Raw genomic sequence first — 13,546 nt, forward strand, 5'->3', positions numbered from 1 at the left:
GCCCCGCGCCGAGGCGCTCTCCGAAGCGTCACTTCCGCTACCTCCCGCCCGGCTCCCGCCGTTTCCGGCCGCCTCGTTGCCGGGGCTTGGGGGTGAGGGGCCCGCGCGCTCCGGCGGGTTCCGCTTCCGGTAAGAGAGGCCTACCCGCCCCCGGGACCTCGGTGCGCCCCCCCCCCGCCTTTCAGAGCCCGGCCTCTCAGCCCTCCCGCCGGTCAACCCCTCCCCCGCCGGGCCCCCCCAGGAGCTCTCACTACCCCGGAGTGCCTCCCATCATGTCCCCCCACCCACCCCATTCCCCCTGCTTCCACCCCCGTCAGACACCATGATCCTTGGTGCGTCTCCCCCCACCCCCCCAGTCCTCTCCCCCGCACCTTCCCGGCTGGCCCCCTCCCCTCAGGCCCTGGTGGTGTCTCCCCCATAGGTCCCCACCCCTGCTGGTGCTGCGCTCCCTCGCCCCCCCCGTAACTCTGACCCCTGAATGCCTCCCACTCTTATCCCTCCCCCCTGCAGTCTCCCCGGTCAGACTCTCTGAGCCCTTGGGGTCCCCCTCAATGTGTCCCCTTGTCGCTAACGTCCCTCTCCACCGCTACTTCCCTTTCCTGGTAACATTCTCCTGAGACCTCATGATCCCATGGTGCTCCCTCTCCCCCCCGCCCAACCTTTACCCCCAGTAATTCCTTGTGTTCCACCACCTGCTAACATCCGCCTGTCAGATTCTGCGTCTTCCCCTTCAGGCCCCTGCCATGGTGGTTGTATGCTCCCTTCCTGCCCCATCAGATGCCTGTCTCTCTTCTTCTCTTTCCCCATTGAACCCCAAACACGCATACCCCTTGTGACTCCCTCTCTGGCTTGCTAACATCTCTCCTGTATCGCCACCTGTAACCCCTAACAGTTATTGTCTCCGGCACCTGCCGCTATCCCCCTGTCAGGCACCTGGCGTGTTTCTCCCTATCTAAACCTGAAATCTGCTGTGGATCTCCTTTCCTCCCACTGACCTATCCCCCTGTTCTCCACATTCCCACATACACACAGTAACCCCTAATAATTCTTGGTGCTCTCGTCTGTCTAATCTCTAACCCCTTGCCATGTGTGTTTCCTTCCTCACTTGCTAACATACCCTCTGTATTCCCCCACCATAACGCATAACATCTCCTCATGTCTTTCTCCCTTCCATAGTAACATCTCCCTCTGATATCCCCTCCATAGACCCAGTGCCCCCTGTCCTGGTGTGTGTGCATCCCATCTGCTAACATTCCTCTGTGTCCCCCATGCTCCTAACAACCTTGGTATGTGTCCCCCCTCAACTACTGAAATCCCTTGTTCTACTTTGTAACCTGTAAGACTTCCTCAGTGTCACTCCCACTCACCAATTTACCTCTTGATCTCACCCCTTAATCTCCAACATCCCCTGATATAGCCCTCCTGTAAATTCTCCCTGTAGTTCCTCTATAACTGCTAAAACCACCTACTGTTCTCCATGCCCCTATCCCAGCCAAAAGAAACGAAACACCATCCATATTGTGCTTTGTACAGAATAAACAGTAGGAAAGGAAAATATTGTAATATCTTTGCCTTTTACTAAAGGGAAAAGGAAAAAAGTTCCTTCTGTTGGAAGCTTTCTCTTTACAAGATCTAAAGGAGAAAAGCCCTAATGTGGTGCGTACTGTTGCCGCAGGGCTGTAAGCCTCTGGATCGTCTCTTACAAAAAGTACTGTAGGAAATTCAAGACTATATGTGATCAGGAGCTCAGTTTTATGTCTTGTGAACCTCCTTTAGCTGGGTGTTTGTGGATATTTCTGACTCTGAGGCAACAAGAATATCACTTATTGAACCTTGCAGCAGATAACTGCCGGTCTCCCTTTCAAGTACTAGACCTGTCCATTCTTGCTACTCTTATGCGCTGCTGGGATTGCAAGGTGACATGGCAGCAGCCTTCTCTCTGCCTGAAGACTAGTGTGCACCTGTATCCTGCCATGCTGCATGTGTCTACATCTTATGCAAACAGACTTTCCCTCTAGCAGTCAAACTGCTAGGTCTTTTGCAAAGCTGTTCTTGTTCAAAGCAAATAGATGGGAGATCAAATCCTCCAGCACTGGTTCTGTAGCCAGTCTTATTCCATACTGAACTGGAGAGCAGAAAGAAAAGGAGTGCTTGTGGCATCTTAGAGATTAACAAATTTATCTGAGCATAAGCTTTCGTGAGCTACAGCTCACTTCATTGAATGCATTCAGTGGAAAATACAGTGGGGAGATTTGTATACATAGTGAACATGAAAAAATGGGTGTTACCATACACACTGTAACGAGAGTGATCAGTTAAGGTGAGCTTTTACCAGCAGCTTCTGTCAGAGGGGAGAGTGCATACCTGTGGTCTAGAGAGCCTGCAGGCCTATGTCGTTGGTGATGTGAGTGCAATTTGTTGCATTTCAGAAACATTCTGTATAGTGGTAGGTAACTCACCAGTCAACCAGGTGTCCGGTAGACCAGATGAGAAATAGGACTGTCCCAGGAATGAGGCGGGAGCATGTAGAAAAGATGGCAGCTGCCAACATTTAGTGAAGAAAAATGGGTGCATAGCGTAACAGACTGAGATAGAATGGAAGCTCTAAAACCTTTGGTTAGCAAGTTCCCTCTCTCCTGCTGTCTCTGTGTTCTTTTCATTCAGGGAAAGCTAGTGTCTGCTTGGACATCAGGTTCATACTTGATTTGGCTATTTGAAGTATTTTGTGTTGTGTGCACCATGTCTATAAATGTATTCTTTCTCTTCCTTTTCAGTCCCCTTGAGTTTGTCATCAGCATCAGTGATGCGAGCAGTCTGGAAATGGGTAAGTGCATGTGCATTTCTGCCAAACTGTGTTAGAGAGGGTGTGCTGTCTCTAGGTGTGTACAGGACCAAACTCAATAGGGAATCTGAGTGCTGCCTTGACACACGCAACCTCTGGAATTCTGTGTTTTGCCTGGGCCTTATCTCTGTAACATCATGTAAAAGAAACTTGCAGCTAAAATGTTCTTGCATTTTCACTGAAGAAGTGAAATGCACAATAAGCTGAGTCTCATTTCCAGGCACTACTGCTGCCTCTAGCTTTTGGTATGAACTAGGAGCAGGCTTGGTATGAACGATATAGCACTTTCAGTCCCATGTTTGTTTATTCCTCATGCTGTTTAAATTGTATTGAAGGATCAATATCAGTTCTGTGCTGTAGCAAACTTGAGAGGGGAAAAAAGGGCCAGATTCTGCTATCAGTTACACTAGTATAAATTGGGAGTAAGTGTACTGAAATCGGTGATATAAGAGGATATAAATGAGAGGAGAATCATGCCCATAAATATAAAATAATGATATTAAAGCACCTGGGATAGTGCAAGATCAGGACTAAATGTCTTAATCAGTGAGGCTTCCATTGCTTCATGTGTCAGACTGCTTACTGCTAAGAAGGTTTCCAGATAACCTAAATTTTCTGTCCCTTAATTTCCCATAGTTATAGCCTCATATATCACCCTAAATAATTCCTCTCCCTTCTTGGCATTTATACCCTTTAATTAATATTAATATTAATATCAGTAGTGCCTAGAGGCCCCAACAGAGGTTAGAACCCCATTGTCCCTGACACCGGACAAACACATTTTATCATTTCTATTGAGATTGTAAACTCTTTAGGGCAGGGAATCGTCTCTTACAATCAAAGGACAGGAGGGGATACAGAGGCACAGATTTGGGCAAGGTCACACAGCAGGGCAGAGGCAGAACCAGAATAGAACCCCTTTGTCCCGATCCCCTATTCAGTGCCCTACCAACTAGATCAGGCTGCTTCTCATATTCTAGCATGTTGATGGTTCTTACCTATCTAACAATTTTATCATCTACTGGTGAAAATTGCATAAGAGCTGGGTGGGGTTTTTTATTATTATTTTATCATCATTATAAAACTTTTATTGGCTTCTTTAGAGTCTTTGTATCATTTATGAAGGAGGGATTAATGATCTCAGGATTAGAAGCAAAAAAGAAGGATACAAAATATATTCAGGTGTTTCCATGATGTGCGGGGATGTTTTCTAGGTAGAGGTTTTGGGGTTACTGTTTCCCCTTGGTTTTTGCAATATGTTCAGATGCTTTTACTAAACCATTCATTGGCATTAACTGGACAGAAACTTTTTAAAAGTGAGATTGCATGGAAAATGCCTGCTTCATTGGAGAGCCCTTTGTGAGAATTGAATACAGATCTGTGTTTTCTCAGATGAGATTGCTGATCCTATGAGGATGGAAGCTGGTGACGCAACGTTGGCTAATCACAACTCGATATTCAAGGCCTTTCCTCTACAACAGACTGCTATTCCAGGGGATCAGTTTTCACTGTCTGATGACAAGGTTTGGGATCATTTACTCTTTACTCATTTACAACTTCACATCAATTCAAGTTGCTGAAATGCATCATTTTGACTTAATGTTTCTGTTGGTCAGATTTATTTTTAATCTTCTGAAGAGCCAGTTTCAAAATGAAATCCCTTCTTAAAGCTCTCTTCTGCTGTGATGTGTACAAGACATTTCACAGTAATTAGGCAACTGATATGCTGTGACAGCTGCTGTTCATGTTGACTGGTTTTGTCTCATTATGTCCTTGTGCTTTCCCTGTCTATACATTTATCCACTTGTGGTCTCTTGTCTCACACTCAGATTGTAAGCTACTTGTGGCAGGGGCTGTCTTTTTGTTGTGTTTGTGCAACATTTAGCACAGTGGGTCCTGATCTGTGACGGGTCCTGTGGTGCTGCCACAATATATAAATGATAATACAGTGATGCAGAATAGTCTTTGAATTCTAAAATCTTGCACATTTGACGTTGCAATCTTTTTAGTATTTGTATTACAGTAGCATCTGAAGCCTGATTTTGCTAAGCACTCTCTGAAAATATAACAAAAAAAAATCTCTTGCACCAGAGTGTAGTCTGTGTTTACTGATCAATGTAGAAAGCTACACTTGCATGTGTACACACACAAACTAATATATCATGTGAAAGCTACACACGTATGGATACACACAAATATATATTTTGTGAAAGCTATACCCTTGTATGTGCGTACAAACTCTCACATATAACTTAGGAAGCTACACAAAATTGCATACGCTTACTTTTGAGACAATCGTGCACTTGCAAGATAGTTATGAAAATTTACCAGCTTAGGTATGAAATCTGGTTGCCTGCCCCATACTGTGGTGGTGATAAACTTTAATATTTTACTGACATCTCAAAAAAAAATAATCAAAAAAAAATTCACCCCAGAATAGTAGAATTTTGCAAGGCTGCCTGTGGATGGTGCCATCTCAAAAATTTGCCAAGTTGTCAGAAAAGTGTTGACATTATATTACAACTCATCCTATGATCACACTGTCATAGATTAGTAACTTGCAGAAGATATTAGAGTAGCGTAGCTTTATTTTTCATGTCCCAGTGTCATTTTTCTTTAAATAATAACCTTAACAGTTAATAATTTGATTTTCTTTTTGTGTAGTTTTTACCAAATAAGTTTGGCAGTTTGGAGAGATCTTTTACATGCTCCACGGGAAGTGCATCATCTAATCCAAGTTACTACTCAGGTAAAACAAGCTTATCTGGAGTCAGTTCAGTTACACAGCAGGTGTTTTTCTAAGTGCTCAGAAATTATAGCCTTGCATTAAAACACTTTAACTCAGGCTGAGCTGGCACCTCCTACTCTGTCACTCATAATATTTTCTCAAATATTGTCTTAGGCTGGGATTTGCAAAGGGAGTTAAGGCCAGGTTCCTCTGAATATTCCATTTTCTCACCCCAGGACTGAGTTATGTTTTTGGAAAGTTAGAATAAAACCTTTATAGCCATTTGAGTTGTGCAAGTTTTGTTTGTTTTGGTTTTTTTGAGGGGGGCATGGGGAGTGTGGATATTTCTAAATGCATCCTTCAGGCCCTGATCCTGCAAGTTGTTCCATGTGGTTGAATTCTTACACATACAGACAGTCCCACTGAAGTCAAGTGATACCTGAGGTCCTTTAATGCTGAATAGTTGGAGCTGAGCATGTGGGCTCTTTATTTACTGTTTTTAATATTTCTCTCCTGGCAGAAGTTCCATCCTCTGAGAGTTACCGGGTGTCGGGAGAATTGAGAACGTTGGGACCAAGTGCCAACGGACAGTGGAGGGGTTTGGTACCCACCCTGGGTTCTATGTTACAGAAACCTAGAGTGAGTCGAAACTTGTATCTCGACACTCGCAAAACTCCAAGGTGTGTATGGTTCTGTTCTATCTTTAACACACTTCCACAGGGTCCTCATTAGAGACCATTCATTTAAATTGTGTATTGTGGAGTTTTTACTGCCCCCTCAGACACCCAAGCAGCATGACATCTTTTAAAAGTCTTTGATAAGCAATCCCAAATCTTTCAATATCTTAACAAAATTCATTATAGCATTGAATGAGTGATGATTTGGTGTCTAACGTGACTCTGTTTTTGCGTCCTCATAGAGGCCAAGGTCCTCCTGGGCTCTAGCTGCTGTCTGCCTACATGGTAGATATATCTGAAAATCTTATCACCACAGCGATAAAATTTGTCATCTTTAGAAAGTTTGCATAGCATAGCCTTTTGGGGGGGAGGGGCCCTTCACACAGATCCTTAAGGTCCCAATCAAATAATAGTTGGAGAAACATTCTCCACAACTGCGCTATGGTCATTCTTTGCCATTCCATCGTCATTTGGCAGCCAATGGGGGGGAAGGCAGGAGCAGGGTGTTGGGGGGGGCGAGGGAGTAGTAAGAGTGACTCAGAAGGGAACAGGTTTAACCCAACTTTGAGTGCATTTAAAAATCCCCTTTTATGCCTTATCTGAACACACAAGTTGTGGCACTTATACTATACCAGTCTAGTTAAAACAGTACAACCCCCTTTAGAATGGAGATATTTATGCCAGTATAAACCTGCCGTATGCCAGTATACCTTATTCCCATATAAGGGAGCTTTATACTGGTATACGTATTCCATGCTAGGGGCTGTACTGGTATAATTATATTTGGTTTAAAAAAGCACATCCCTAACAAAGCTATACCAGTACAAAAACTTAGTACTGTGAACAGATGGGAATTCCTATAGAGTAGCTATTGAAACTATATCTGAATTGCAAAGTGAGTTCATGAATTATTCTCTGGAGCCCGAGATGAGAGAGATGGAAAAAAATATGACTAGGTGAGAACAAGACCAGTGAAGCAGCTGTTAATTCTGCTTCTCTGACCAGCAGCAATAGAGATACCTTCCATCTTAACTTTCAGAATTGTGTTTTAATCAGGATCATTGTGCCATCTGGGGGCCAGAGTTTTAAACTGTACTTAAGTGTAAAATCAGCTTAAAGGGGTGCATGTGGGGTCTGTTAATTTTAGATTGTTTTTAATTTCACAAAATGCCAGTTTCTGATCAATCCCACTTTCAAGAAGATGGCCAAATTTTTTTTTTTTTAAAATCATTAAAAGTTCTAAGGGTTTTCCTGCATCCCTGCTGATGTTCACAAGGATCTTTGGGGTGGGCCTCAGATCAACACTCTCAAATGGAGGCCAGCCCCTCCTGTCCCCTCTATATGCACATGCCGGTGGCAGCAATGAAATGCTGTCTCTGTGCATCTAAACACCGTCCCAGGTCCTTGGACAGAAGAATGGAGAATCCAGTTTCCTGCTGTGTCCCTAGGCTCTCCTTGCTCCCTGATCTACCTGGGGGGAGAATTTCTGTTGCATTCTTGCTCCATACAGGAATCTAGGGAGAGAATAAAAGGGTTGCTCCAGCCCTGCATCGGTCTCTTTTTTTCTTCCAGGCTCTTTGAGGGGGTTTCTGGGAAAATGTATACATGTCTGTGATTGTAATGCTTATTTTGTAGACTAACATTCTGTCCTCTTTCCACAGTGGAATGTCAAATAGTTTTGTAGGGAAGTCAAACCATCATTGCCACATATCTGCCTATGAAAAAACGTTTCCAATCAAGCCCGTTACAAGTCCCTCATGCCGTCGCAGCCTGCTAAGCCCCAAGAAAACTCAGAGGAGATTTGTCAGCACTGCAGAAGAGGTAAGAACAAGCAGTGGAGACTTAAGTTTGAATACAAGATCTTCCACTGGATAGCACTGTATGCTGCTGTCTGGGATGTTCAAGTGCTGCTTTCTTCCTGAATTCTAACCCATACCCCTTTCAAAATCCTGCTGCAACCGGAGTGGCAACTTCCCCTTGAGATCTCAGGAGGGGGAAAATGACAAGAGTACCTCAGGAAACCTGATTCGGCCCTGCCAGCCTTGTGAGATGTGAAGAGGTTGAGCAAGGGTTCCTGTGCGCTTTGAAGACTAGAGTCAACATTCCCCTTTATAGATGGAGTAGTGCCTGCTTCTGATGTACTTTCAGTTTCCATTAGGCAGAAGTTCGGACTGCAGCCTTTCTCCTGTGGAGTTGGCAAGCTCTGCAATCAGTCTAGCCCTGGTAGCTCTTAAGATCCTATGGCGCTTAAGATCTGTAAGTTCCTGAGACCCCTGGTGTGTGATTGTGGGAGGGTATCTGCTCCAGCAGAGTGTATATAATTCACTGTGTCTATCTCTGCTCCTGCTCATTTACTATTATTGATAGTCTTTGTATTTGTTAAGCCTGACTTGAGTCTTAGGGTAGTGATGAAGTGTCTGCTTATTTCTCTGCAGACAGTTCGAGAGGAAGAGCGAGAGATCTACAGGCAGCTGCTTCAAGTGGTCACAGGAAAACAGTTCTCAACATCCAAGCCAGCCTCGCCTTTCCTCCACCTGTGAGTATATGAAATACCCTCCCCAACTGAGAGTCAGTACCATGGTGCAATTCTTCTTCTTTGGGAGCTTTAATCTTCTGTTTGTGTGTAGGTCCAGATGTTTGAGTTCCAGTAAAAACGTAGTGAAAGAAACCCCATGCAAGAATGCAAAACCATTTGAAATGTACAGCCTCGCTCCAGGCTGCCAGTCAGCTAGTGTTCTGGGAACACAGGAGCAGCCATCACACAAGCCACCACCGTATCCTGTATCCAGTTATCCGTCAAATGTTACTTTTGAGTCCGATAATACCAGCACTCAGCATCAGCAAGATAATCTACCAGCATCCAACGCCCAGTCTGAAGGTAAAAATACATTGAGATCAACTAAATGTATAGGTCAGAGATCTCCTTTTTGTTCTGTTTCCCCGCCCCGCAGCGCCAAGCACAATGGGGCCCTGGCCCATGACTGGGACTCTTAGGCGCTACTGCAATACATGTAACAAATATGGTTTGAATAACATTTTAAACCAGTGCTCATTGCTCGCTTTCATCCCAAGTTTTGCTTGCGGGTAACAGACTTGGATCTAATTTATTTCCATAGTGGGAGAGGAGGGGTAGGTCCTATTCTGTCCTTGTAGTTGCTTTGGTGAATTGTAGGAGCAGCAAATGTGTGAAGACCGGTTAAATGGCTTCCTTGTTCAAAATGCCTAAAAAGTTGATGTCAACATAAGCATATCATTGTGGTCCTTGGTAGCGATTGCTATAGTGAAGGTCCTAAATAGCTTCTGTTATAATTCCCCATTTCTGTAACTTCTGGAAAGGTTCACCCTTTGCACTGATATTTCCAGGCTTGAGTAAAATATCCAAATCTGATTTAGGAGAATCAATGAGAATTTAGGAGAATCAATGAGACTTAGGCTCCTAAGTCACATAAGTGCTTTAAAAATGTTTACCCATGGCTTTTGCCTGAAGGAGATTATAAGAACGGCCATCAGACCAAAGGCCCATCTAGCCCAGTATCATGTCTTCCAAGAGTGGCCAATACCAGGTGTCCCAGAGGGACTGAACAGAACAGGTAATCATCAAATTACCCATCCCCTGTCGCTAGGGACATCATCCTTGCCCATCCTGGCTAATAGCCATTGATTGGACCTATCCTCCATTAATTTATCTAGTTCTTTTTTAAACCCTGTTATGGTCTTGGCCTTCACAGAATCTTCTGGCAAAGAGTTCCACAGGTTGATTGTGCGTTGTGTGAAGAAATACTTCCTTTTTGTTTTAAACCTGCTGCCTATTAATTTCATTTGGTGACCCCCTAGTTCTTGTGTTCTGAGAAGGAGTAAATAACACTTCCTTATTTACTTTCTCCACACCAGTCATGATTTTAGAGACCTCTGTCATATCCACCCTTAGTCATCATTTTTCCAAGGTGAAAAGTCACAGTCTTATTAATCTCTTATTAATCCTTTTTTTTTTTCGTTTTTTAAATTGGAGCAAATCTCTAGGCATTTTGGGCAATGTGCTTGCCAGTATGGAAAATAATTTTCTTCTGAATATGTGCAGCAGTGCATATTTCCAAATGTCTGCAGTTGGATTATTTGAAAATCAGTTCTTTTTGGAAAAACTTAGCCAAGTGCTTGCTACTTTTGTAGGGCCATGCCTTGGGCAGATTTCAAGTTTGAGTGACATTTTCAAAGTCTCCTAGGGAGCTGGGTAGCCAAGGAGAGATGGTTTTCAAAAGCACAAATGAGAGTTAGGCACCAACCTGCTATTTGTGTCTTTGAAAAATCACTCCAGACCCCTTGCAATTTCAAATCCAAAAAAGCATCCATCTCCCTTTGGACTGAAATTTTTAAAGCTGTCTAAGGTTCAGGATAAAATTTTCAAAAGCGCCCAAGTCCCATTGAAAATCAGTGGGATATAGGCTCCTAAGTCACTTGGGACTCTTGGAAGTGTTACATTCAGCCTTCTTGCATTTTCACCTCCCTCCCCTCATTTTTTATACATCGGGGGAAAATGTTCCTTATTCACCATCTCCCAGCTTAGAAATGGCTGCAGGCAATTTGCTTATCCCCCACACATCACCTGGAAGCATAGAGCAAGCAGGAAAAATTCCCAAAAGATGTATTTCAGAGTAGCAGCCGTGTTAGTCTGTATTCGCAAAAAGAAAAGGAGTACTTGTGGCACCCTAGAGACTAACAAATTTATTAGAGCATAAGCTTTCGTGAGCTACAGCTCACTTCATCGGATGAAGTGAGCTGTAGCGCACGAAAGCTTATGCTCTAATAAATTTGTTAGTCTCTAAGGTGCCACAAGTACTCCTTTTCTTTTTGCAAAAGATGTATGTTTCAGCTATAGCTATTCAAAAATGAGCATATGATGGAAAGTGTTTGACAGGCAGTTTTAGCTGGCATTGCCTACACGCCTAATCATATATTTGTCTTTCTGTGGCCCTCTTAATCCTTGGGATTCGAAGCATGTTGCAAACAACAATGCACAATGCATCTTTTATCCTGAGAGATGGGTTATAAATCGGGAAGTGCAGGGAAAGAGAGGTAAATTGAGGGGTTTTGTCACCATCCTATTTCCTGACTTATTCGTTACATTTTAAAGCCTGAGAAATTAAGAATAGATGGGGGTTACAAAACTGCATTGTCCTTGGTGTGTATCAAAATCACAGGTCCCAAATGTGGTGGTTTCAATACAAATCTCTTCTTGAGAACCTGCTAAATAACAAAACCCTTCCAGGTTCGTTCCAAATACTCTGCATCCAGTCAGTTTAAATACACAGCAGCAGCTCTTGCATCAAATACAGTACAGTACAGCAAACATACAACTTACTCCTTTCTTTCTCTTCCCACTGCTTATCTTATTTCCCTTTGTAGTTCTAGTCTCCTCTGTTCTATTTTCTCCCCTCTTTCAAGCCATTCATACTTCCTCTGCCTGTTACAATTTTATGTATTATTTTAGATTATTTTTATGGTTTGAGACAGTGTTAGTTTTCAATACTAATATCTTCTAGGATAACATGAATGATTTTATAATCTTTTATTTTTGTAATCTAAAATCTAATGTACCTTTAAAGCTGAGCTTTCAGAGGAACTTAAGGGAATTAGGCACCCAAATCAGGCATCTACTTCCCTTAGATTCCTTTGAACATCCCTGTCTGAAGTTTAAAATGAAGATTAGAATTTTGAATCCAGACTGAAAACCTGTTTTAAGAATGAGAATGGGGCATAAGGAACAGAAATTTGCATAGGGAGTATATTAAAAACTAGCAAGGGTTTGATTAATATTATTTCTTTTGCTTTGGGTAGCATCCGACTCAGTCATTGTGCTCAAGGTAAAAGATTCCAGAACTCCGACTCCAAGGTAAGTTTGTAAAATGGCACATATAAAAAAGGGTGATGATTACTCTCAAAATATCTTCTTGCCTCTGGTTAATTGGCTGTTTCTTTGCTCTGTCACTGCCAACTTGTGCAGATTCTGCACTTGGATTATTTTTTCCAGATGACTAACCTAGTCTTATATTCTGATCACCTGCATGTTGCAGGGTACCTCCTCCACTGCTTCCATGAACATCTAGCATGTCCCTGAGTCTGCAGTGACGGTGCCTTGAGCACCTCTGGAGTTTGCCCAGGTGCTCTCTTGAGTACTGCTTCCTAATATCTAGACTAAACATTTCTCTGCTTAGCTCAGGCTGTGGCTCCTTATGTCATTATCTTCTGCAATTGTGAATAATTCCCTTCAGTAGAAACCTTTCCTGGAAGCTATTTCTAGACTGTGGGATTGTCTCTGTGAGTCTGCAGTTGAATCTACATGAATTAAATCTCCCCCATTCTCTCCTTAGTGTCTGATGCACTGATCCTTGTATCATCTTTGTCACCTGTTTTAATATTCCCTAGTCTCTCTTTTCAGTTCTTAAATTGATGTGTATGGGACTGGGAGGACCATTCCAGGTGGCACAATTCTAGTGATGTGCAGAGCAATACTCTCACCTGCCTAGTTTTGCAAGCAATTTCCCTACATATACATCTTTAAATAGCATTGTCTGTCTTCATAATGGCATCACACTGTGACCTTTTTAGTTTGCTCTCCCACTGTTCCCCTCCCCCCCACCCCCCCGTAGGCTTGATATTTTCCATGTAACTGACTTCCCCCAGCTTGTATCATAGCTGATATCCTGGCAGAAAGTTAAATGTAGAAATGGTTTCTTTGCAATATATAAAATCTGAAGCACAGAATCTTGAGGGTCAGATTTTCCAAAGTGCTTAGCAACCCCCATTGGAAAATCAAGGCCAGGGCTACTCTTAAAAGTTTTGCTGGCATAATCAAATTGGCAAAACCCTCCTAGTATAGTGACAGCTCTACTGGGGTAAAAGTGCTTTTGCTGATGTAGTTTGTCGGCTCCCTGAACTGGCAGAGGCACTCAGAGGTTGGTATAGGTTTATCTACACTAGGACGTACATAGCTATATTGGTAAAAATTCACATCTCTAACTGACATAGCTATGCTGGTCTGACTTTTAAGTGTATTACTGTTGTTATTTCTATTACAGATTGCAATAAAAGGCCCACTAACCCAATAATTTTGGCTAATACTATATTAAACTTTCATTTGATGGTGAAGGGCTGAAGTTACTTTTAAAATAAACTAGGGGGAAAATATTTGTCCTCTGAGAAATAATTCAGGTTGCTGTAGGAACTTTTGTGTATTCCTGTTTCTGTTGATGCTTCTGTGGTGCAGCAATCATGTTCTTATGTTGAACTTTCCTTTCCTCTCAT

At 42.9% G+C, this 13,546-nt stretch overlaps 1 protein-coding gene across 5 annotated transcripts in view; it reads left to right on the forward strand.

Moving 5' to 3' along the window:
- Positions 1–13,546, forward strand: part of SENP1 (SUMO specific peptidase 1) — a 33,624-nt gene continuing 20,078 nt past the window's right edge. For 3 of the 5 annotated variants that reach the window (XR_006278364.1, XM_043506675.1, XM_043506673.1), the window contains exons 1-9: positions 47–129; positions 2,775–2,824; positions 4,235–4,365; positions 5,507–5,591; positions 6,091–6,250; positions 7,909–8,068; positions 8,683–8,783; positions 8,875–9,125; positions 12,080–12,134. Coding sequence is in view for 4 of the 5 variants with exons in the window: in XM_043506675.1 (XP_043362610.1) it covers positions 2,821–2,824; positions 4,235–4,365; positions 5,507–5,591; positions 6,091–6,250; positions 7,909–8,068; positions 8,683–8,783; positions 8,875–9,125; positions 12,080–12,134 (947 nt within the window). In the remaining variant the exon portion in view is untranslated. Of the gene's footprint in view, positions 130–2,774; positions 2,825–4,234; positions 4,366–5,506; positions 5,592–6,090; positions 6,251–7,908; positions 8,069–8,682; positions 8,784–8,874; positions 9,126–12,079; positions 12,135–13,546 lie in introns of all 5 variants that reach the window. The other 2 variants (XM_043506676.1, XM_043506672.1) reach the window with 2 other exon arrangements.

This window comes from Dermochelys coriacea, chromosome 20 (genome assembly GCF_009764565.3).
Source record: "Dermochelys coriacea isolate rDerCor1 chromosome 20, rDerCor1.pri.v4, whole genome shotgun sequence".
NCBI lineage: Eukaryota > Metazoa > Chordata > Testudines > Dermochelyidae > Dermochelys > Dermochelys coriacea.